The sequence below is a fragment of the Anolis sagrei genome, chromosome X (genome assembly GCF_037176765.1).
Source record: "Anolis sagrei isolate rAnoSag1 chromosome X, rAnoSag1.mat, whole genome shotgun sequence".
NCBI classification, from domain to species: Eukaryota; Metazoa; Chordata; class Lepidosauria; order Squamata; family Dactyloidae; genus Anolis; species Anolis sagrei.
This window is the reverse complement of record NC_090034.1, coordinates 53,325,278-53,351,476: the sequence shown is the minus strand read 5'-3', so window position 1 is coordinate 53,351,476 and position 26,199 is coordinate 53,325,278. Positions and strand designations below refer to the sequence as shown.

The 26,199-nt window shown below is 42.9% G+C and overlaps 1 protein-coding gene across 9 annotated transcripts in view; it reads right to left on the bottom strand.

Moving 5' to 3' along the window:
- The window catches only part of TCF3 (transcription factor 3), a 90,806-nt gene that overhangs the window by 26,562 nt on the left and 38,045 nt on the right, over window positions 1–26,199 (bottom strand). For all 9 annotated transcript variants that reach the window (XM_060785038.2, XM_060785040.2, XM_060785041.2 and 6 more), the window contains exons 6-13: window positions 23,440–23,504; window positions 18,640–18,775; window positions 16,827–16,876; window positions 12,185–12,287; window positions 9,706–9,845; window positions 7,536–7,665; window positions 2,107–2,165; window positions 1,937–2,015 (exon numbers count right to left, since the gene is read on the bottom strand). In XM_060785038.2, the coding sequence (XP_060641021.1) occupies window positions 1,937–2,015; window positions 2,107–2,165; window positions 7,536–7,665; window positions 9,706–9,845; window positions 12,185–12,287; window positions 16,827–16,876; window positions 18,640–18,775; window positions 23,440–23,504 (762 nt within the window). The remainder of the gene's footprint in view (window positions 1–1,936; window positions 2,016–2,106; window positions 2,166–7,535; window positions 7,666–9,705; window positions 9,846–12,184; window positions 12,288–16,826; window positions 16,877–18,639; window positions 18,776–23,439; window positions 23,505–26,199) is intronic.

Below are 26,199 nucleotides of genomic sequence, written 5' to 3'. Positions count from 1 at the left end.
TAGTCCAGTGGTTTTGTTGTTTACTTTGTCCTAAAAACAAAGAGCCTTTTTTATAGATAGATATAATATATAATATAGATAGATATAATATATACCAGGAGTCCTCAAACTTTTTAAACAGAGGGCCGGATTATAATTTGAAAAAAAAAAATGCATGAATTTCTTTGCACACTACACATATCTTATTTGTAGTGCAAAAACCGCTTAAAAACAATACAATAATTAAAATGAAGAACAATTTTAACAAATATAAATTTATTAATATTTCAATGGGTTCAATGGGAAGTGTGGGCCTGCTTTCGGCTGATGAGATAGGATTGTTGTTGTTGTTGTGTACTTTCAAGTCGTTACAGACTTAGGTTGACCCTGAGCGGGGGCCGGGTAAATGACCTTGGAGGACCCTTGATATATACTATAATATCAATAATATAATATAATATATCAATAATATGTTATAAAATAATATAATATAGATGCAATAAAATATTGTTGATATTTTATTGCATACTAGAACATATTATTGATATTACATTATTTATTTATTTATTTATTTATTTCACAGTTTTCTATACTGAGCTTCTCAACCTCATTGAGGGACTCAGCCCGGTTTCCAGCCATAAAAAACATATACACTCATTAAAATATCATATATCACAAATTACAAAAACAACTTTAAAAACACTATATATAAAACTACAGTGGTCAGTCGTCCTATTAAGATGGATCTACATCAACTTCCATCCAGGGTCCTATGGTGTTGTCTCATTCATCGAAGGCCTGACTCCACAGCCACGTCTTCACCCGTTTCCTAAATGTTAGGATGGATGGGGCAGTTCTGGCCTCCAGAGGGAGAGAGTTCCAGAGTCTGTATACTATAATACAGTGGATCTCAACTTGTGGATCCCCAGATGTTTTGGCCTTCAGCTCCCAGAAATCCTAACAGCTGGTAAACTGGCTGGAATTTCTGGGAGTTGTAGGCCAAAACACCTGGGGACCCACAGGTTGAGAAACCTTGCTATAATATTTCATTAATATTATATTATTGATATTATATATAATAACATATTATTATATACTATAACATACAACACAATATAATATCAATACTATATTATAATACCAATAACATATTATCAATGATATACGATTGATATTATATTACAATATATGAGTGATATATTGAACACTTCAAATCACCTCCTAGAAATGAAGCGGATTTCAAATAATGTCCTGGAATTCAGCATTATTGGGGAAATACATAAAAGACATTTATGGTAAATTCTATAGGAAGATAATATAAGATGTATTGTCGAAGGCTTTCATGGCTGGAATCACTAGGTTCTTGTGTTCAGAACATGGCTCTATAGCCTGAAAAAACCCACAAGAACCTAATAATATAAGATGCCATGAAGATTCTGGCATATTAACTCAGCCCTCCATTCTTTGAGGGTTATCATGCATTTAGTCCACCGCTAAGGAAGGAAGTGCAAGGAAATAATTGGACCGGGTGCAACCCCTCCACTCAACACTAGATGGCACCAATATCTCACAAATCTCAACTCTTCCTGTATGTTTCTGCCATTAATATTAGGAAGAGGAACCTAAATAGTCTTGGCATGACCCTAAGGATTGGCCAGAGCATTATTATCATTATTAGCCACCCCCTGCCATGCGTTGCTGTGGCCCAGTTTGTGTATATGTGTCTTGTGTGTGTGTATGTGTATATATGTGGTTCGCCGCATGCGTTGTAATTTTTTTGCTTTTTAAGTCTCTTCTGCTGTTTTCCAGTGTTTTATGAGTGATGGTCACTTGTTGACCTGATAGGTGTATTATGTCCAAATTTGATGTCAGTTCATCCAGTGGTTTTTGAGTTATGTCAATCCCACAAACGAACATTACATTTTTATTTATACAGATTATCATTATGAAGCCTTACCTGTGATTCCCTGAGGGGAGCCCACCGGTGTGGATGGGTTTGAAGAGAAGTTATTGCTGGAGTGATCTGGGGAGTAGATCTAAAAAACGTGGAAAGTGTCATTAACAGAGGGAAAGGGGGGACACTCAATTAATGACACCTCTCATAGTATTGTAGTATATCAATCTTACCGAAGCCAAGGCTTTTCCGAGGGCATCCCCTGAACTGCCGGCCGAAGTTGCACGGTTACCTGGAGGAGAAGAAGGCAAGATCAGAGAGTTGGAAGGGACCCCCAAAGGCCATCCTGTCCATCCCCTTCTGCCGTAAAGGAGGACACCATCAAAACCATCCGAACAGGTGGCCAGATCACCCAGCCTCGTAGACATTAGCAGGTTCATGGAAAGAAAGAGAGCTATAATTCCCAGGACTCCATAGCATCACATTCAAGTCATGGCAAACGACATCAGTGGAGAGGCATCCCGGTTGGAATGCTGTTGGTTTTGAATCATGTTCATGTCTATTTCTAATTTTAATGTTTTTCTGTTTTTAAATTGCACTGTATTGGTTTTTACCATGAGCTGCTTTGCGCCTCTTTTCATTTAAGGGAGAAAAAGTGGACTAATACTACTACTAGTACTACTACTACTACAAGAAAGGAGATTCCATCTGAACATGAGGAAGAACTTCCTGACTGTGAGAGCCGTTCAGCAGTGGAACTCTCTGCCCCGGAGTGTGATGGGGGCTCCTTCTTTGGAAGCTTTTAAACAGAGGCTGGATGGCCATCTGTCAGGGGTGATTTGAATGCAATATTCCTGCTTTTTGGCAGGGGGTTGGACTGGATGGCCCATGAGGTCTCTTCCAACTCTTTGATTCAATGATTCTATAATAATAATAATAATAATAATAATAATAATAATAATAATAATAATGTGGTGATTGGCACACTGGGTGCAGTGCCTAAAGACCTTGGCCTGCACTTAAAAATACTGGCACTGACAAAATTATCATTTCAGCTGCAAAAGGCCACCCTACTCGAATCTGCACACATTATTCGCTGATACATCACATAATCCTAGACAATTGGGAAGTGTCCAACGTGCGATCCAATACAAAAACCAGCAGAGTGATCTTGTTTGCTGTGTACGAATCTTGTTATGAATCAAATTATATTAATAATAACTGTTATTATCTGAACCCTGCTTTTCCTCCCTAAAGTAATCTATTTATACACACAATAAAAGTGAAAAATATATGTGTGTGTATATGGCAGGGGTGCCAACTTCCACAGACAGGCTCCCACTTCCACAAACAGCTATAACCCTTTCCTACTCTTTTCAACTCTGCACAACAAACAGAGCAGAACTGATCAGCAACTAAACATACTGCAGGAGTTTGGGGGATTGGCTCCACATGATGGAAGTTGTAGTTCACCCTGCATCAAGTCAGAGCATTGTGACCCCCACTGACAATGGACGGGGACCACTTTTGGCACACAGAAGCCCCATGACCTAAGAAAAATACTGGTCAATTCAGTATTTGGGGGGGAATTCACTATGATTTATACCTGTTATAGGTACTGGGATTTGTAGTTCACCTGCAATCAATGAGCACTCTGAACTCCATCAAAGATGGAATTGGACCAAACTTGGCACACAGAGCATCCATGACCAGCAAAAAAATGCTGGAGGTCTTTAGGGGTGAATCACCTTGATTTGCGGGAGTTGTATTTTACCTACATACAGAGAACACTGTGAAACCAAACACCGATGGATATGGACTAAACTTGGCGCACAGAGCCCCCATGACTGGCTCAACCAACTAGAGGGATGTGAGGGGAGTTGTAGTTTACTCTTCAGCCAGAGCATACTGAACACCACCCATGATGCATGTAGAGCAAACGTGCCAAACATAACAAACTTTAAATACTGATGAGAGTTTCTCGGGGTGAACCTGGCATGATGTGAGTTGTAGTTCACCCACAACCTTATGCATTTTGTAGAATTGAAAAATTGACTTTTTCAAATAACCCAGGCAATGCCAGGGATCCAAGCAAGTTAATAATAATAATAATAATAATAATTTGTATCCAGCTTTCTCTATAATAATAATAATAATAATAATAATAATAATAATAATAATTTGGTATCCTACTTTTTCTCTCTGATAAAAACATTTATTGTTATTTTGTTGTTGTTGTTGTTATCCTGCTTTTTCTAAAATAACAATTTGTATCTTGCCTTTTCTTTCTAGAATAGTAACATGTGTTATTATTATTATTTTACTGACACAAAAGCACAGTACGTCACAGCAAACAATATCTATATGCTGGATTTCGTATCAAAAATCACAAGTCGAACACTTCCCAAGCGTCTAGGACTGTATTATTATTATTATTATTAGGTATCCTGCTTTTTATCTCTAAAATAATAACATTTATTATTATTATTGTTAGTTTTTATTGTTAGTTTTTAATAACATTTATTATATGTTCCCTCTATAATAATAACATATATTATTCTTGTTATTTGTATCCTGTTTTTCTCTCTAAAATAACGCTGGGCATGAACAAGGTAGGATATAACTGGTATAGGGTTTTCAAAGAGAGAAAAGCAGGATACATATTATTATCAGTATTATTATTATCATTTATACTATTTTTATTGTAGAGAGGAAAAGCAGGATACCTATTATTGTCATCATAATTGTCGTCATTATTATTATTCTAGAGCAAAAAAGCAGGCTACAAGTAATAATTTGCAGCTTGCTTTTTCATGTAAAATATGATGATTATTATTACTTGTAGCCTGCTTTTTCGCTCTAGAATAATAATGATGACAATTATGATGACAATAATAATAATAGGTATCCTGCTTTTCCTCTCTACAATAAAAATAGTACATTTGGCCTGGTCATAGGTTTCTAAATCTTTGTGTGTTTACTGTTTATTGTTTATGCGATTTATATTAATTGTATTGTATTGATTGTTTTTGTTATTGCTTTTGTTATTGATGTATTGTGGACTCGGCCTCATGTAAGCCGCACCGAGTCCCTTGGGGAGATGGTAGCGGGGTATAAATAAAGTATTATTATTATTATTATTATTATTTATAATGAAATTTTGAGAGTTTCGTTAGAGTTCTGAAATTTTCACCACCAGAACTTGTGCAGCTTATTATTATTATTATTATTATTATTATTATTATTATTATCATTATCATTATCATTATTTCTCTATAAAATAATATTAATAATAATAGGCAACTTCCTTTTCCTCTCTAAAAGAGTGTTTAGACCATTATGAATGAGTTTCTACCATCTGATTCAGCAGACATGAGATTGGAAATGCTTTCTACAACCCCCAAGAGCAAATCTTTACCGCACACACACACACACAGTGTGTGTGTGTTGCCATTTAATGCCACCTGGGGGTCCCTGGGACCAAACCCCAACTGAGACATACCTCCCCTCAAAAAAGTCCCTATTTCTTTAAGGTGTTTCCAATAGAAGCCAGGAACGGATGCCTCGAAGGAAGGAAGGCAAAGTCAACAGAGTCCTCTGTCTCCGCCCCCCTTCTTTCCTTCCTTCCTTTCCGGGATTAACCTACTTGCAGCGGAAAAGAGGGGAGGATGACGATGGAGGGGATTTTCACGACTATTTATATATAGAGACCAGCATGTCACGACTATTTGCTCCCGAATCCCAGCCCCTCTTTGACCCACCGAGGCCAAGATTGGCTCCTGTTTCACCCTAAGAAAGCAGGGTAATAATAATAATAATAATAATAATAATAATAATAATAATAATAGCAGCATTGACATTAGGTGGCAACAATCAATGGCACTTTGGGTCTCAATAAAGAGAAGAAAGCGGGGCAATCTATACACGTAACTAAAGTGAAAATATGTATGGTGTGTGTGTGGCTGGAGTGTCCACTTACACAAGAAAGCTCCTGCCACCACAAACAGCTATAGCTATTCAGGAGACACCAATGGCCCTCCCTCCAATCACATTGCAGGTTATAGAGAGCACTGTAAACATGTCCAAGAGCCCTGCCAACGTCCTCCACAAACACCATTCTGCCCACCACCCAAGTGGAGACTTTCATATGGGGTCAATTTCATCCTAGATTGTATGTGTTTCCTCCACCACAGACATCCCAGTGTTTCTGACTCTCTCCATTGGTGCGGAATTTGCATGACCCTGCCCACTTCCTCTCCCTCAACACTTTCTTATTCTTTTCTATGGCACACAGCAAACAGAGGAATTGAACAGCACCTGAGCATACTAGTGATGTGTGGGGAGAATTCACCATGATTTATAGGAGTTGTAGGTACTGGGATATATAGTTCACCTGCAATCTAAGAGCACCCTGAACACCAGCAATGGACCTGGCACTAACTTAGCACACAGAACCCCTATGACCAACAAAAATACTGGAGGTTTTTGGAGGGATTTATCCGAATTGTAGTTTACCTACATCCAGAGAGTACTAGGAACCCAAACAATGATGGATCTGGACCAAACTTGGTATGCATACCTGACACTGGTGTGTTTTATGGGGAATTGGCCTGGACATTTGGGAATTGTAGGTACTGGGATTTATAGTTCACCTGCAATCAATGAGCATTCTGAACTCCACCAAAGATGTAACTGGACCAAACTTGGCACAGAGAGCCCCCATGACCTGCAAAGAATACTGGAGGTCTTTGGGGAAAATTCACCTTGATTTGGGTGAGTTGTAGTTCACCTACATCCAGAGAGCACCGTGAAGCCAAACACTGATGGATCTGGACCAAACTTGGCATGCATACTTGACATGCTGAAAATTGATTACTGGAGGGGTTTTGGGGGGGACGGGGACTGGCCTTTCTTTCTGGGAGTTGCCGTTCACCCACAACCAGAGAAATGGTGACCTCCACCAGTGATGGACCTGGACCAAACTTGGCACACAGAACTCCCAGGACTAACTCAATCTACTAGAGGGGTTTGAGGGGACTGACTCACCACAGTGGAAGTTGTAGTTCACCCTACAGCCAGAGAGCATACTGAACACCACCAATGATGCATCTAGAGCAAACTTGCCCAACATAACCAACTTTCAGTCCTGATGGAGTTTCTGAGGGTTAACCTGGCATGATGTGAGTTGTAGTTCATCCACAACCTTATGCATTTTGTACATACATCCCAGTGTTTCTGACTCCCTCCATGGGTGTGGAATTTCCATGACCCTACCCACTGCTTCTCCTATAACCCGTTCATGTTCTTTTCTGTGGCACACAGCAAACAGAGGAATTGATCAGCAACTGAACATACTAGAGAGGTTTGGGGAGAATTCACCATGATTTATAAGAGTTGTAGGTCCTGGGATGTATAGTTCACTTGCAATCTAAGAGCACTCTGAACTCCATCAACGATGGACCTGGAACTAATTTGTCACACAGAACCCCCATGACCAACAAAACATAGTGGAAGTATTTGGAGGGGTTTATAGGAGTTGTAGTTCTCCTACATCCAGAGTGCACTATGAACCCAAAGAATGATTGACCAACTTTACATACTTGCAGGGATTTTTGGGAAGGTATTAACCCAGGATTATGAGAGCTGTAGTTTGAATACGCACCCATCACGGCGGTCTCTGTCCCTCCGATGGGCGGCGTGTGGCTGGAGACCCCGAATTGGGTGGAAGTAGAAGAAAAGCCCGACACCGACGGCAGTCCACCATTGACCTCTCCTGAATGGAGCTGGTAATTCTGGAAAGGGGCCCAAGAGACACAAGAGGGTTAAGAGGATGGATGCGCGAGATATATCTTTCCCCTTGACATTACGTCTAGTCGTGTTCAACTCTGCGGGGTGGTGCTCATCTCCATTTCTAAGCCAAAGAGCTGGTTGTATGATTGTATGGAGCGTTGTTACCTTGCCGCAGGAGCGGTACCTATTGATCTACTCAAACTTGCATGTTTTCGAACTGCTAGGTTGGCAGAAGCTGGGGCTAACAGCGGGAGCTCACCCACTCCCTGGATTTGAACTGCCGACCTTTCGGTGAGCAGGTTCATCAACTCAGGGAAGAAATTTATCTATATCTAACTGAAATATATCTGTTATGCATAAATTTAACTGAACTTTAGCTAATTTAAATATACTGCATGTACACGATACATCTATTAACCTACTTAATTTTATCTATAGCTACCTGAAATATATCTGATATGTATATTTATCTAAGTCGGCCTGCATAAAATGGAAAGGAAGGAAGGAAGGAGAAAGAAAAGGAAAAAGAGAGAGGGAAGGAGTGAGGGATGAAGGGAGAAAGGAAGGGAGGGAGGAAAAAAGAGGAGGAATTAGGGAAAGAGAAAAAGAAGAGAGGGAAAAGGGAGAGAAGAGAAGGAGAAAGGAAGAAAGAGAGGAATAAAGGGAAGAAGGGAGGACCACAGGAAGCAAGAGAGGGAGGGAGGGAGAGAGAGAAAGAAAGGGAAAAGAGGGAAGGAGAAAAGGAAGGAAGGGAAGAAAAAAAGGAAAAGGGAAGGAGGGAGGGAGAAAAGGAAGAAAAGGAGGAAGAAAGGAAGGGAAGGGGAGAGGAACACAGGAAGAAAGAGAGAAAAAGAAAAGAAGAAAGGAAAAAAGAGGGAAGGGGGAGAAAGCAAGGAAGAACACAGGAAGGAAGATAAGAAAGAAAGAAAGAAAGAAAGAAAGAAAGAAAGGGAAAAGGGGGAAGGAGAAAGGGAGAAAAGGAGGGAAGAAAAGGAAGGAAAGAAAAAAGAAAAGGATAAAGGGAAGGAGGGAGAAAGAAAGAAGGGAAGAGAAATAGGGAGGAAGATAGGAACACAGAGAGGGAGAGAGAAAGAAAAGAGGGAAGGAGAAAAAGAAGAAAAAGAAGAAGAAAGGGAAGGAGGCAGTAAAAGAAAAAAGAAAGAAAGAAAGGAAAAGAGGGAAGGAGAGAGGGAGAAAAGGAAGGAAAGAAAGAAAGAAAGAAAGAAAGAAAAGAAAGAAAGGAAAAAGAGGGAAGATGGGAATGAGAAAAGGGGAAAGAAAGGAAAGAAAGATAAAAGAAAGAAAGAAAGAAAGAAAGAAAGAGAAGGAGGGAGGGAGGGAGAAAAGGTAGAAAGGGAGGAAGACTGAAAGGGGAGGCAGGAGGAACTCAGGAAGGAAGAAAGGGAGAGAGAGAGAAAGAAAGAAAGAAAGAAAGAAAAAAGACGGAAGGAGCAAGGGCCACAGGAAAAGAGAGAGAGAGAGAAAGAAAGGAAGGAAGGAAGGAAGGAAAGAAGGAAGGAAAAAGAGGGAACAAGAGAGGGAGAAAAGGAAGGAAGGAAGGAAGGAAGGAAGGAAGGAAGGGAAATGCCTTGAAGGTACTCAACTTCAACAACAATCATAATGAATATGACTCTCTCATCAGTCAAAAGCAGGCCCACACTTCCCATTTAAATACTGGTAAGTTTATGTTGACCACCATTGTTCTTTCATTTTTCCCCCATACAGTAAATATATCCGGTGAGCATAGTACGCCTTTGTGTCTTTTTTTTTTTCAAACTATAGGCCATCTCCTCCAACAGTCTGAGGGATCACAAACTGGTCTTTGGCTTAAAGTTTGAGGACCCCTGGTCTTTACGTTATCCTAACGCCTGAGGTCCTGTGTTTCAATAGAGTGTGCAGCTATTCGTGGTTGCGTAGATCTCCGCAAAGTCTGGGGACGTACCCCCCCCTCCCCCAAACAGATAAGAGTGAATTATCCGGTTCTGTGAAGATAATGGATTTGGGTCCCGTCAAATCAAGGCGACCCGAGTGCCCGTCCTTACCATGCGGTCGTGCTGGTGGAGGCCGCTGAAGTTGCCCGACTGAGGCAGTGGGGAGGAAGAAGCACCCAAGATGACCCCATAGTTGGACTGCCCCATGGTCCCCGAGGAGCTCCACAGATCGGCTGAGTTGTGGATCCCATCTGCAAGGCACAGGAGCAGAGGCCCAATGAGAGACCTGGATGGACGTCATTCTTTTTCATGGAATTAGAAGTCTTGGGGGGGGGGGGGGTATGACCCAGGATGATGTGAGTTGTAGTTCGCCCTGAATCCTGAGAGCAAGGTGAATCCCACCAGCAATGGATCCGAACCAAGCATTGGATCAGGACCACACAGATCCATCATGGCCAATATTAAATATTGGAGGCGTTGGGGGGAAATTAGGATTTATCCAGGATGATGGGAGTTGTAGTTCACCCTGCATCTCGAATGTACTGTGAACTCTGCTCTTGCCCAAACACTGTTGGATCTGGATCACATTGGAGACACAGACCGATCATGACCAAAATAAAATAGTGGAGGGGTTGGGGGGAGGGAATTGGGATTGATCCAGGATGATGGGAGTTGTAGTTTGCCCTGAATCCCGAGAGTGAGGTGAACCCTGCAGGCAATGGATCTGATCCAAACAACATTGGATCAGAAACACACTTGGCACACAGACCCATCATGACCAACATAAAATATTGGAGGAATTGGGGGCGGGGGAAATTGACCCAAGATTATGGGAGTTGTCGTTCACTCTGAATCCCAAATGCAGTGTAAACCCCACTCTGACCCAAACACAATTGGATCTGGATCAAATTTGACACACAGACCCATCATGACCAACTTTAAGTACTGATGGGGTTTGGAAAGATTGACTCGGGACAATGGGAGTTGTATTTCATCACATCTCGGGAGCACTGTGACTCCCACCAATGACAGATTTGGGCCAAACTTGGAATACAGACACATCATGACCAACTTTAGATGCTGGTGCAATCTGTGGGCGATGACAAGAGTTGTAGTTCACCCATATCTTTATGCATCTTCTAATGGGATCATTCATAACTTCCAGAAACACACAATGACTACTTGTAATAAATATCAGTGCACCAGATCTAACCTGGGCATACACACACATGTGTGTGTGTGTGTATCTCGTGTGTGTGTGTGTGTGTTTATACACACACACACACACACTCCTTTGCGGTAGGTTTTTGGGAGGGAGGGTCCCATCTTGAACCTGCAGTCGTTGGAGAAAATCATTGAGACCCAAATATAGGTAGTAGTAAGGCACAGCACTTTAACAGAGATAAAGGAACTCCCACAAAACAAAAACTGACAGGTACAAATAATAATAATAATAATAAGGAGACCCTAATATTAATGTATCACAAAGAAGAGAAGCATAGTGAACATGACGAAATATAACATAATTAAGGACAGACAGGTAGCCTAACTAAAGACAGGTAACCTACATGACAACAGTTAACTTAACTAGGGGCAGGTAACCCAGCTGAGGACTGGTAACCTACTGGAGGACAAGTGACCTAACTGGGGACAGCTAACCTAACTAGGGACAGGTAACCTACTTGAGGAAAAGTAACCTAACTGAGAACAGGTAACCTAAATGAGAACAGGAAACTTAACTGGGCACACGTGACCCAACTGGGGACAGGTAACCTACTTGAGGACAGCTAACCTAACTAGGGATAGGTAACCTAACTGTGGACAGGTAACCTACTTGAGGACAAGTAACCTGAGAACAGGTAACCTAACTGTGAACAGGTACCTTAACTGGGCACATGTGACCCAACAGGGGACAGGTAATCTACTTGAGGACAGCTAACCTAACTAGGGATAGGTAACCTAACTGTGGACAGGTAACCTACTTGAGTACAAGTAACCTAACTGAGAACAGGTAACTTAACTGGGCACATGTGACCCAACTGGGGACAGGTAGTTGAGGACAGCTAACCTAACTAGGGATAGGTAACCTAACTGTGGACAGGTAACCTACTTGAGGACAGCTAACCTAACTAGGGATAGGTAACCAACTGTGGACAGGTAACCTACTTGAGTACAAGTAACCTAACTGAGAACAGGTAACTTAACTGGGCACATGTGACCCAACTGGGGACAAGTAGTTGAGGACAGCTAACCTAACTAGGGATAGGTAACCTAACTGTGAACAGGTAACCTACTTGAGGACAGCTAACCTAACTATGGATAGGTAACCTAACTGTGGACAGGTGACCTACTTGAGGACAGGTAACTTAACTGAGAACAGGTAACCTAACTGTGAACAGGTAACTTAACTGGGGACATGTGACCCAACTGGAGATAGGCAACCTATTTGAGGACAGGTAACCTAACTGAGGACAGGTAACATGTAGTCAGGTGACCTAACTGGGGACAGGTAACTTAATTGGGGAAAGGTAACCTAACTGGGGACAGGTGACCTAACTGAGAACAGGCAACCAGGGGACAGGTAACGTACCTGGCATGTAGAAGGCTCCTGGGTAGACCGTGCTGGGGGCTTTGGAAGGAGCATAGCCGGCTGTCTCCCTGTTATATTCATCACCTGAGTTGGGTGGATACACCTGTTTGGAGAGACGAACATCACCAGGTTTAGAGTTTTGCTTGCCCCAAATGACTAATTCCAAGATTTGCCATGAGGGCAGGAACCCTAGAATGTCAGAGTTTCAGAATGAACTATTTAGGCCCCTGGAAAGGTTCTCACACTTTAAAAAATCTATGACATGATTTACTCTCCATTTGCCCACCGCCGACCAGGGCACACTTGGGGCATTTCAACCACAGGTTTTCACAAGTTCCCAGAAAGAAACATGGGGACAAGCAATCTACTGAACACAGCCTTTAACAAAGAAGGTTATGCAAAGCCTTCCTTGTCCTCCTCCTCTGTCTAGCAGCAAGCTTTCAAGCAGCATCAACACTAGATGGATGGTGGGGAAAGGCTGGGTTTTTGTGGCACCAGTTTGCCACAGTGTGTCCACAGAAGCCACAAAATAAAAATATACTTAAACTGAGGAGGAATGGGATCTGACTCTAAATGAACCTGTCTACAACAAGGAAGGCAAACGGGAGCCGCGAATGAATAGCAAAGCAAGTGTGGAAACGGGAGAATGAATAAGGCCATACTCTTACAATAAAGGGCACAGACCTATACATTCATATAGCAAAGGCATGGAAAAGTACTCCTTGGGTATCGTTTAGAAGAAGTCTTCGAGTTCCAAATATATTTTTGCTCGTTTTGGCCCACTTCCCCCAATCTGATTGTTTGGTTTCTCAAAATTTCAGCCCGTTTTCTGTTTTGAACGAAAACATTTGAATGAAAATTTCATTGTTTCTCAACATTTCGGCCAGTTCTTCATTTTGAATGAACATTTCGCCCAAATGTGTTGGATGCTTCTTTTAGATTTAGAACAGAAAAATACATGCCCAAATGTGATGGACAGCTCTTTTTTTTTTCTTTTCTTCAGAGTTCAAAATATTTTTGCTCACTTCAACACACTTTTCCCAACATTGGTCTCCCAATCCAAATTTCATCCAATCCTTCATTTAATCCAAATTTCAGCCAGGTTTTCACTCTGAATGAAAAATTCACCCAAACGTGTTTGATGGCTCTTCGTTCTCATTTATTGATTGATTGATTTCCTATATTTGTACCCTGCTTTTCTCACTCTGAAGGGCACTCAAAAGGTCTTACAGTTGACAATTTCAGTGGCACATTGAACATGCATAGTGTCTAAAATATAACACGTTAAAACAACAACAAATAAACATATAAATACAGTAAAACCATTAAAACTGTTAAAACCATATTCCTAAATCTGTGGTCATGCTCATACTGTAGCATTCAAATCAATTCTATTCCCCAAATGCCTGTGCCCAAAGACAGGTCTTAACTCTTTTCCTAAAAACCAGGATGGGGGGGGGGGCAGTCTAATGTCATCGGAGAGGGAGTTCCATAGCTGAGGGGCCATCACCGAGAGGGTCCTATCTCTCATCCCCACCGATTGTGCCTGCAAAGGAGGTGGGAATGAAAGCAGGACTCCCCCCCTCGGAAAATCTCAACGCTCTAACTGGTTCATGGGGAGAGATATGTTCGGACAGGTAACCTGGGTCAGAAACGTTTAGGGCAGTGGTTCTCAACCTGAGGTCCCCAGATGTTTTTGCCCTTCAACTCCCAGAAATCCTAGCAGGTGGTAAACTGGCTGGGATTTCTGGGAGTTGTAGGCCAAAAACATCTGGGGACCCCAGGTCTAGAACCACTGGTATAGGGCTTTATAGGCTAAAGCCAGCACTTTGAATTGTGCTCGGTACCAAACTTGCAGCCAGTGGAGCTGATGCAACAGGAGGTTGTGTGCTCCCTGTATGTTTATTTATTTATTTATTTTGGGAATTTCTACCCCGCCCTTCTCACCCTCTAGGGGGACTCAGGGTGGCTTACATCCGGCACAATTCGATGCCAACAATTACAATAAAAATGCAATAACAGTAAGCACAATAGTTAAAAACATACAATTAATACAAATAGTCAATGGGCAGCAGCCTTGCTGCTGCCCATTGACTATTTGGAGCTTCTGAACAGTCTTCAAAGGCAACCCCATGTAGAGTGTGTTGCAGTAGTCTATTTGGGATGCAACCAGTGCATGGACCACCATGGCCAAGTCTGGCTTCTCAAGGTATAGATACAACTGGCGCACACATTTTAATTGTGCGAAAACTCCCCTGGCCACCGCTGAGACCTGGGGTTCCAGGCTCAGCAATGCATCCAGGATCACGCCCAAACTGCGAACCTGTGTCTTCGGGGGAGTGCAACCCCATCCAGCACAGGCTGTAAGGTCTTCTGACTGACCAGGCGTACCTCTGTTTTGACTGTCAAACTTCAACATTTTCCCAGGACTTGATTGCTTCATTTCTCAAAATTTTACCCAATTCTATGTTTTAAACAAAGTTGTGGCCAGGTTTTTTTTTATTTTGAACGAGAAATTTGCCCAAACGTGTTTGAGGGTTCTCCTTTCTTGTTTCTTCAAGCCCAAAATATTTTCACTTGCTTCAAAACATTTTCCTCAACTTGGGGATTCCGCTTCTCGACGTTTCGTCCAATTCTTCGTTTCAAACAAAATTTCGGTCAGGTTCTCATTTTGAACTAAAAACTCAACCAATTAGGTTTGATGACTCTTCTTTGTTTTGGTTTTTTTTTCAAGCTCAAGATATTTTCGCCCACTTAGACACATTTTCCCCAACTTGGTTGTTTTGTTTCTCTAAATATCACCCACTTCTTTGTTTTCAGCAAAAGTTTTCATTTGGATGAGAAATTCACCTGAAGAACTCTTCTTTTTTGCTTCTTTGCGCTCAAAATGTTTTCATTCACTTGGATACACTTTCCCTGGACTTGGTTGTTTTCTCAAAATTCTGACCAATTCTGCGTTTGGAACGGAAAATTTCCCCTCTTCTTTGTGTTCCCCTATTCTTTCCTCACAATTCCCAGCAAACGTTCTCGCCACAAAGTCATGCTTAGGAACGCGCCGGCTGGAATATATCCGTCCACACATTCAGACTAACCTACAAGTCGTGCTCGGAAAGAGGGGGCAGGGCGAAGTTTGGCGACTCGAAATCCTTCCTTTCGGCCAAGTGCAGACAGAGATGTCTCTCGGAGTGGGAAGGAGGGGGCGGGAAAGAAAAAGAAAGAGGGGTGTTTTGTGTGTGCAAAAGCAATGGGGGAGAGGGGCAGAGCGGGGGAATGAAGCCAGCGCCGACGAAGAATACGAAATGCAGCAAATTGCCTTTTCCTATAATTTGATTAAATAGCAGGAGCCGGGGAACGGGGGACTCGAGCAAAGCAGGAATAATAGCCGCACGCCATCTGCCAGCGTTTGGCACCCGGCCAGTTCTTCAGGCAGCTGTGCGGCGCTGGGGCGGGAGACGGAGGGGAGGAAAGAGGGGGAGAGAAAGAGACACACAAAAAAGGAGAGGGAATTGGGGGCAGGGATGGGGGGACGGGAGGGTGGGTCCGCTTCTGGAGAGAAGCATGGGCCGTGAAGGCGCAGCAACAGAAGCTTCGGGAGCCCCCCAAATGGGTCCGTAGCCCATCCACAGCAAAAACCAAAGGGAGGGGGAGACCCCTTCCCACCTCAAAACTGGATGCATTTCAACACTCGCTCGGGGTTTTCTTCCCAGATGCGAAAATGCGATGCATTTCAGCATTCCATTTGGAAAGTGGGGCTTCTTTCACAGTGAAAATCAGATGCCTTTGAGTTTGGAAGAGGGTCATCCCACCGCTTTTCCGTCTCTTGTTAATTCTTCAGCTACTCTCGCTGCTGAGTGAACATACAATTCCTTTACAATTGAAGGGGTGCTAGCCTCCCCAACACAAATATATATAGTTTAGAGCCAAATTACGATATTGGAAGGCCTGGGTTCGAATCTTCACTCAGCCAGGCAACCCACTGAGGAGCTTGCGCAAGTTGCACTCTCTCAGCCTCAGAGGAAGGCAATGGCAACCCCTCTTTGAACAAATCTTAGTGAGATATAAATCCAACAAAACATAATGTAAAGGGTATGTGTGTGGTGTCTGCTTTTCCACCCATCTCTGACCCAAACATTGTGTTGGGGTTCCACCTTTGAAAACATCAGGTGCACTGAAATGACAGAGAATCCCAGAAAACGAGAGACTTATGGTGCCTCTACACATAGAATCATAGAGTTGGAAGATACCTCGTGGGCCATCCCGTCCAACTGCCAAGAAGCAGGAAAATCACATTCAAAGCTCATTCATTCATAAACAGTTGAATGAATGCAATTCGACCCCACTTGAACTGCCATGGCTCAGTACTATGGGATACTGGGAGTAGTGGCTTCATAAGGTTTCTACCCTTCTCTGCTCAAGAGTGCGGGCGCCTCACCAAACAACAACCCCCAGGACTCCATTGTTTGAACCATGGTGCCTTTAATGTTGTCAAATTGCATTCATTCTACATTATAGTTGCACCTCAGGTTAAAACTGGCCTTTAGTGACATCACAAAATCTCAGCCAATCAGAGAGGCTCAAAGCTAAATCAAAACACAGAAGTTTTTGCCAACTGCTATACATTTGTCGAGAAGAGAGAACTTACCGAAGAAGGGAGTCCAGGAGGCACCTTTCGGACCTTTTTTGGCTGCCCATCTGAAAGGGAAGGAACAAAGGATATATATACATACATATATATATATATGTAGTAAAGGTAAGGGTTTCCCCTTGGCATTAAGCCTTGTCGTCCGACTCTGGAGGGTGGTGTTCATTTCCATTTCTAAGCCGAAGAGCCAACATTGTCCATAGATACCTCCTAGGTCATGTGGCTGGCATGACTGCATGGAGCACTCTTACATGTTTTCAAACTGCTAGGGTGGCAGGAGCTGGGGCTAACAATAGGAGCTCGCCTCGTCCGTGGATTTGAACAGCCGACCTTCTGGTCGGCAAGTCTACAGCTTAGTGGTTTAATCGGCTGCACCACCACGCCCCCTGTGTATATATCTATTATTCAATGTGTGTATATACACAATAATATGTATGTGTGTGTGTATATATATATATACACATATATATGTAATATGTGTAATAAAAGTAAAGGTTTCCCCTTGGCATTAAGTCTAGTTGAGTCTGATTCTGGGGGATGGTGTTCATTTCCATTTCTAAGCCAAAGAGCTGGCGTTGTCTGTAGACACCTTCAAGGTCATGTGGCCAGCATGATTGCATAGAGTGCCTTTACATGTTTTCAAAGTGCTAGGTGGGCAGGAGCTGTGGCTAACAATGGGAGCTCGCTTCGTCTGTGGATTCAAATAGCTGACCTTCCGGTCAGCAAGTTCTACAGCTTAGTGGTTTAACCCACTGCGTGACCATGATCCCTATGTATATATTATTATTCAATGTATGTATTTACACAATAATATGTGTGTGTGTGTGTAGTATATATATATATATACATATATATTATATATATTTCAAGCCCTGACTCAGTTTGACTTCCTGTCCACTCTGTTTCCATTTTTCTAGCTGCCTAGGACTGTGAACTGAACATTGGGGATACATGTAATTTTGCTATGATTGTTGTCATTGTTTTTTTCGAGCAACGTGCCGCGGTTATTTTTGGCATTCGCAATTTCATGTTTTCTTCCTCTCTTTTGTTCTCTCTCGCTGTTGGTTTGTGATTACTGTAGACATGGACTTCTACTGATATCACACCTTGAATGTAATCGTTGAAAGAAAAACACAACTGTTCAGGAGTAGCTCAGTAGCCTAAGAAGATGTTGGGATTAACTCCCCTATGATCCACCGCTTTGGTCGGGGCTGATGGGGACTATAGTCAGCATGGAGTTGGCAGTCATGGGAATTGCTGTCCGAAGTGCCTGGGGGAAATCTTTTCGCCTCCTCCCTCAATGCGAAAAATCAAGAGAATGAAAGAAAGAAAGAAAGAAAGAAAGAAAGAAAGGGAAAGCCACATGGCCGACTTCTCCAACAGGTCTCCATTCCTGGGATTCCTTTCCGTCAATGAATGCCAGATGCAAGGATGTGGAGCGGGGCTTTTTTTCTCTCTCCCACCTCCGCTCCATCCCATAATAAGCCAGCAGGTGGGAGGGGGGTTTCAAAAGGGGAGTCTGGGGAAAGCAAAGGCTGGAAGGAACGTGCCCAAAGAGTGCATCTACACTGTCAAATGAATGCAATTTGGCTAAATGCGATGGAGTTGTCGTTTGGGGAGACTCAGGCACTTCTTTTGGACAGAGAAGGCTAATAAGACCTTCTAACATGACCAGGCCCAGGCTGGAGTTACACTGAGCCATGGTGATCGGAGCGGTGTCAAAGTGCATCCATTCGACAGTGTAGATGCACCCCAAGACCCTGGTTTCCACCCTCCAGAGACAACACCCCAAATCAGCAAGGCTCCCACGTACCGATGTTGCTCTCCGCACCTCTCCGGCGAGGGTTGCTGCTGCCATACGGGTAGTACTGTGACCCGCCCTTCACCCCCGTTGGCGACAGCGTGCTGGGACTTGCGATCCCCATTTCGCTGGGCAGGAAACCAGGTTGCTGGGAAGGAAGGAAGGAAGTGGAAGAGAAGAAATGAAGAGGAAGAATGACAACACAGGATACCATCCTGGAGCCAAGAGCATAAGGACAAACTGCCACCAGTCAGTCATCTATGTAGGGAAACTTACTACAGTACACTCTCAGGTTAACTGGCACTCATGGGGAAAGTTACTACAGTAGACTCTCAGTTAACCGGCACCCATGGGAAAAATTACTACCATAGACTCTAAATTAACCAGCACCCAGAGGGAAAGTTACTACCGTAGACTCTAAATTAGGCAGCACCAAGGGAAAGTTACTACAGTAGACTCTCGGTTAACCAGCACCCATGGGGAAAGTTATTATCATATTCAGTTAACCAGCACCCATGGGGAAAGTTATCATACTCTCAGTTAACTGGTACCCATGGGGACAGTTACAATAGACTCTCATTTAACTGGAATCCACAGGAAAGTTACAATAGACTCTCGGTTAACTGGCACCCATGGGGAAATTTATTACCATGCTTTCAGTTAACTGGCACCCATGGGGAAAGTTATTATCATACTCTCTGTTAACTGGTACCCATGGGGAAAGTTACTACAACAGACTCTCGAATAACCAGGACCCATGGGGAAAGTTATTACCATACTCTCACTTAACCGGCACCCAGGGGGAAAATTACCATACTTTCAGTTAACTGGCACCCATGGGGAAAGTTATTACCATACTCTCAGTTAACTGGTACTGATGGAGAAAGTTACAATCAGACTCCCAGTTAACTGGCACTAATGGGGAAAGTTATTACCATAGACTCTCAGTTAACTGGCACCCATGGGGAAAGTTACTACAGTAGATTCTCAGTTAACCGGCACCCATTGGGTTTGGTAGATGCCAGATAAATGTTGTTTCTGGTTGCATGAGATTTCCTATTAAAAATAGGCCCGACTAATACTATACTCTGTACTATACTATGTTGACTCCATATTAAGTCATTAAATACCAATTAAGACAAATAAAGACAACTCAGTAGTTGATGTATTTTGCTTTTTATCTAAAGTACTATTTTTTATTTTCTTTGCTGGTTGCTTGAGAGTTCTGATTGTTTGAGTGCTGGTTAACGGAGAGCTCAATGGACCAAAGATATGCATGCATGCATGCATATATATGGCTATTAAACATGTGTTGAATTTAAAATCCACCTTCTTTCTTCCCCTTCTTTCCTTGTTATGTTTTGGTTGTTGTTGTTGTTAAAAGGATTCTGCAAAGTTTCGCGTGTGCAGACGCGTCTCTCCGCATTATGCTGCCGGGATGGGAGCGGACGACTTACGCCTCTCTGAAACAGAGAGCTGCTCAACGGATGTGGAGGAAAGACTGGCGCAAACAGATGCGAATCGCGCCCGAGAAAGTCCGTCTTCTCCCTTGAGCTTCGCCCTCTGTCTGAAGAACGTAACCCCAGCTTTGAAAGGATTTGGATTAGGCTCTGGTTGTCTTTCTTAACCCAGACAAAATCCTTCAATCTTTAGGGAGAGCCAGGGATTCTGGGAGTTGTAATCTATAACTTTTCTTTCTACATATATCATGCTGTGTGTATGTATTTTCTAGGGTGGCTCCTACATCCAGAGAGCAGTGTGAATCCATTGATAATTCTTTTGTACTGGGTGGGAGCTGATCCAGGAATGATGTGAGTTGTAGTCCACCCACATCCGAAGAGCCCTGAAACTTCCATCGATGATGTATTGGGACAGTCTTTAAATATTGGGTGGGAGTTGACCCTATAACTCTAACCAAAGATAGATCTGGACTATCTTGAAATACTGGGTGGAATTTGACCCAGGATGATGGGAGTTGTAGTCCACCCACAACTGGAGAGTCTCGTAACTGCCACCAAAGATGGCTCCGCACCATCTTGAAATACTGGATGGAACTTGACCCAGGATTATGGGAGTTGTAGTCCACCCACATTCGGAGAGCCCAGTAACTCCTATCAATGATGTATCTGGACCATTTTTAAATACTGGGTGGGAATTGACCTGGGATGATGTGAGTTGTAGTCCACCCACATCCGGAGAGCCTTGTAACTCCCACCGATTATGGATCTGGACCAAACTTGGCACACAGTACCCATTGTGAACAGGTACTGCCTGGGTTGCGGGGAATTGGACTCAAAATAATGTGAGTTGTAGTCCCCCACATCCAGAGGGCACTGTGAATCCTGCCGGAAATTGATTCAAACCTCTTTGAAATACTGGGTGGGAGCTGACCCAGAATGATGGGAGTTACAGTCCCTCCTCACATACAGACAGCCCTGTGAACCCCACTTGGCACAAAGACTCATCTTGGCCATCTTTAAATACTAGCAGGGTTTCACTTACAAATAAAGCGTCATTATTATTATTATTATTGAGGAAGTATGGGAGTTGTACACATCCAGATAATCCCACCAATGATCTATTTATTTATTTATTTATTTCGAGTACTTCTACCCCGCCCTTCTCAACCCCCGAGGGGGGACTCAGGGCGGCTTACAAAAGGCACAATTTGATGCCTACACAGTAATGGACTTCAACCCAACGTGGCACCCATACCCATCATGACCAACCTTACCTACTATGGAGGATTTTGGGGGGGGGGGTGAGATGCCCAGGATGGTGGGAGTTGTAGTCCATCCACATTTAGAGAGCCAACCAACAATGGATCTAGACCAAACCTGGCCCATATAGCTATCATGATCGCCTTAAAATACTGGCAGGGCTTGACCCAGGATGATGGGAGTTGTAGTCCACCCACATCCAGAGAGCCCCATGAACTCCACCAATGATGGATATGGATTAAACTTGGGACACAGATCCATCATGACCAACCTAAAATAATCGCAAGGTTTTACGTAAGATTATAGGAGGAAGAAGGGAGTTTTAGTCCACCCACACTCACGAGAGCCCTGTGAACTCCATCAATGATGGATCTGGAACAAAGCTGGCCTTAGATAGCAATTATGGTCATCTTAAAATACTGGCAGTGTTTGACCCAGGATGTTTGGAGTTGTAGTACACCCATATCCAAAGGCCCACGTTTATCCTACATCAGAAGAGCCATATGTATAGCTAATCTAACCATTCATAATATCCAAAACCAAAACAATAACTATTTTTCTAATCAACGGCATTACAAAATACCTAACCCAAGTCTCGCCGCACCTAAACTAGTTCACCATAGTGAGAGACAAGAAAACTTTTGTGTTGTCGAAAGCTTTCATGACCAGAACCACTGGGCTGCTGTGAGTTTTCTGGGCTGTATGGCCATGCTCCAGAAGCATTCTCTCCTGGCGTTTTGCCCACATCTATAGCAGACATCCTCAGAGGTTGTGAAGTCTGTTGGAAACAAGGCAAGTGAATAACGGGAATATGTCTGTGGAATAACATCCAGGGCGGCAGAAATAACTCTTGTCTGCTTGAGGCAGGTGTGAATGTTGCAATTGGTCACCTTGATTAGCATTGAATGGCCTTGCAGCATAAAAGCCTGGCTGCTTCCTACCCGGGGAATCCCGTTAGGTTTTAGCTGGCCCTGATTGTTTCATGTCTGGAATTCCCCTATTTTCTGAGTGTTGCTTTTTATTTACTGTCCTGATTTTAGAGTTTTTTAATACTGGGAGCCAGATTTTGTTCATTTTCATGGTTTCCTCCTTTCTGTTGAAATTGTCCACATGCTTCTTGTGGATTTCAGTGGCTTCTCTGTGTAGTCTGACATGGTAGTTATCAGAGTGGTCCAGCATTTCTGTGTTCTCCAATAATATGCTGTGTCCAGGTTGGATCATCAGGCGCTCTGCTATGGCTGACTTCTCAAGTTGAATTCGACATTAGTGCCTTTCATGTTCCTTGATTGCAACATTAACACTTGCCTCCAACAGGCAAGAGTTCTTTCTCCCACCCTGGACATCACTCCACAGGTATATAACCCCCACTTGCCTAGTTTTCAACAGGCCTCACAACCTCTGAGGATGCCTGCCATAGATGTGGGTGAAACGTCAGGAGAGAATGCTTCTGGAATATGGCCAGACAGTCCGAAAAACTCACAGCAACCCAAGAGAACTTTTCTCGGCTCTGACCAACTACTGATCCTGTGCCCCCCCCCCCCCAAAAAAAAAAGGCCAAGCAAGAGAGGTGGAATATGGTAAAAATAATCTCCATGGGATTATAGGACTCCAGTTTACCTATAAACAGAAGTCACAGTCTCCACCTGCTCATGATCATTCCCTTTAAAAAATAAGTTCAAAACATTGCAAAAAAAGCAAAAAAAAATGGTAAAAGAGATTTTTTTTCTCCCACACAAAATGCAAAAAGCAAGGCCAAAAAAACCCTTGCAAAATGGAAACACTGCAAAAAATATGCAGAAAATATTGCAATTAAACAATATTGCAAAAAAACCCTATGCAATATTGCAAAAAGTTTACAAAAACCACGCAAAAGAAATATTGCAAATATTTTTGCAAAAAATGCTTTAAAATACTGAAAAAAAGTCAAAATTGCACAAAAGAATACCCATGCAAACAAATTGCAGAGGTTTTTTTATGCAAAAGACTTGCGAAAAAAATTAAAATAAATAAAACCAATGCAAAACAACTGCAAAAACACAACATTGAAAAAAAAAGACCACACCACAAAGGGAGGTGAAGAAGATCAGCTTACCTGATTAAGAGCTGGCATGCCCGCGTCTCTTCCAAATGCGTAGGCGCTTCTTTCCGAGCCTTTCCCTAAAGACGAGAAAGGAAACAAGTTTGCCAAGGCTCCAGATCTCCAGAGGGCTCAGCTGCTATGGCTGACATTGAGTCACAACAGGAAGGGAAAAGGCCTTCTTCGTCCGCCTGCACCTCCCAGCATCCCCTCTATATGGTGGAATGGCGTACGTAATGGCCATCTTCCGACAGTCCTATGACACCCTCCCCCTTTCCACTTGGAAATGGAGAAGTCCATAATGTTCGGAGCATATCACGGAGTGGACAAGTAGGGACGAAGGGGAATATTCCTCCCTAGCCACAATCGTGGTTTCTTTGACAACTACGTCTGCGCTACCAAAAATCCTTAGTTTTCGGTGGAATTTAAATTCAGAACGAACAACATGAGAACATGGAGTGAAACAGACTCAGGCAGAGTTTTCTGGTCAAGATGTATTCAAAGGGAATTGGCTTTTGTCTTCCTCAAAGGCTGAGAGAGTGGGACTTGCCTAAAAGCACCCATTGGGTTCACATCCACAGCCTCAGCTTCAAACCACTACGTCACGCTTTATCAGTTCCTTCCCTATTTCCTACCTACCTTTACTTTCTCTTTCTTCTCTCCCTTCCTCCTGTTTCCTACCTACCTAGCTTCCTTCCTTTTCTCCCTCCCTTTTCCTTCTTTCTTCCTTTTTCTCCCTTCCTCTTTTTCCTTCTTTCTTCCTTTTCCCCCTCACTTTCCTTCTTTCTTCCTCCCTTTCCTGCTTAATTTCTCCCCTGTTTCCTACTTTCCTTTCTCCCTCCCTCCCTTTCTCCATCCTTCATTCTCTTTTTCCTTCCTTTCCCCCCTCCCTTTCATTCTTTCTTCCCCGCTTTCTCCTTTTCTTCCGTTTCTTACTTCCCTTTATTCCATTTTCCCTCCCTCACGCCTTTTCTTTCATTCATTCTTTCTTCCTCCCTTTCTTCTTTCTGCTTCCTTCCCTTTTCCTTCTTTATTCCTTTTCTCCCTCCCTCTCATTCTTTCTTCTGTTTCTTCCACTTCTCCTTCCTTCTTTCTTCCTCCCTCCCTTTTATTCTTTCTTCCTCCCTTTCTTCTTCCTGCTTCCTTCCCTTTTCCTTCTTTCTTCCTTTTCTCCCTCCCTCCCTCTCATTATTTCCTTCCCTCTTTCTTCCATTTCTCCTTCCTTCTCGATTTCCTTCTTTCTCTCTCCCTCCCTCCCTTTCATTATTTCCTTCCCTCTTTCTTCCAATTTTCCTTACTTCTCTTTTTCCTTCTTTCTTCCTTTCTCCCTCCCTCCCTCCCTCCCTTTTATTCTTCCTTCTTCCATTTCTCCTTCCTACCTTCTCTTTTTCCTTCTTTCCTTTACTCCCTCCCTTTCATTCTTTCTTCACCGTTTTCTCCTTCCTTTCTTCCTTGTTTCCTACTTCTCTTTCTTCCTTTTCTCCCTCCCTCCCTCCCTTTCATTCTTTCTTCTTCCCTTTCCCCTTCCTTCTTTTTCTCCACCTCTCCTTTTCATTCTTTTTTCCCTACTTTCTCCTTCCTTTCCTCCATTTCCTACTTCCCTTTCTCCTTCCCTCACTCCCTTTCTTTCAGTCTTTCTTCCTCGTTTTCTTTCTTTTCTCCTTCCGTCCTTCTTTATCCTTTCTTTTCTCCTTCCGTCCTTCTTTATCCTTTCTTTTCTCCCTCCTTTTAATTCTTTCTTCCTCCCTTATCTTCTTCTTTTATCCCCTTTTAACTACTTCCCTTTCTTCCTTTTCTCCCTCCCTCCCACACACCCTTTCTTTCATTCTTTCTTCCTCCCTTTCTTCCATTTCTCCTTCCTTTTCCTTTCTCCCTTTTCTCCCTCCCCCTCCCTTTCTTTCTTTCATCCTTCCTCCCTTTCTTCAATTTCTCCTTCCTTCCTTCTCTTTTTCCTCCCTTCCTTCCTTTCTCACTCTCTCCCTCAGTCTCTCCATCATCCAGCATGACTGTATGGAGAACCTAGAGATCCCTAAAGATAGCATTTTCCTCAACTCCATGAAAGATCAAACTCATGGAAGTCAAACCAGTGAGAGTGGAGGGCCGGCCGTATGGGTCATTTGATTTTGCAATTTCAAAGATGGGGGACAGAGGCAGAGGAACCCTTGTCGTTATTTACATTTCAAAAAAAAATATCCCGATTCCTTTCCGTTCCACGCCAGACGGCCCCCTCGTCTTCCCACATTCCCCTGCTTCGCTCGGGCAGCTTAGCATTAAGTAAACACGAGGTCAAAGGGTCGCGGGGCCAAATCTTTTAACTGACCTAATTTTTCAGAAATCGGTTTAGGGGCTAAATTTGCCACGGAAGGGGAGCCACATTTGAGGGGGAAAAAACGGGCATTCGCTACAAATGCTTCGGACGGAAATACATTGCAAGAGATTGTCTTCAATACAACTATGATATTATCAGTTTTACAAAATCAGAGGTACTTTGGGTTCCTCCCCTCGATTTCGGGAAGGATTCAGGAGGCGGGACCCTAGTTAAGTAAAGAGGACATCTTGGATCCTATCGACATTGTGATGTTTTCTTGGGAGTCTAAATGCAATGTTTATTTATGTTTAAGACTAGCTTGAGTATCCGGTGGTGCCCCATTTATCTGAAAAAGGTATTGTTTTGGTGTGTTAGGTAATACCATTTAGTTAATTAGTATCAGAAAGAAGCCAGTTTCTGATTTGTTTTTGTTTGTTTTTTTGATGAGTGCTCCCATTAGAAAATGC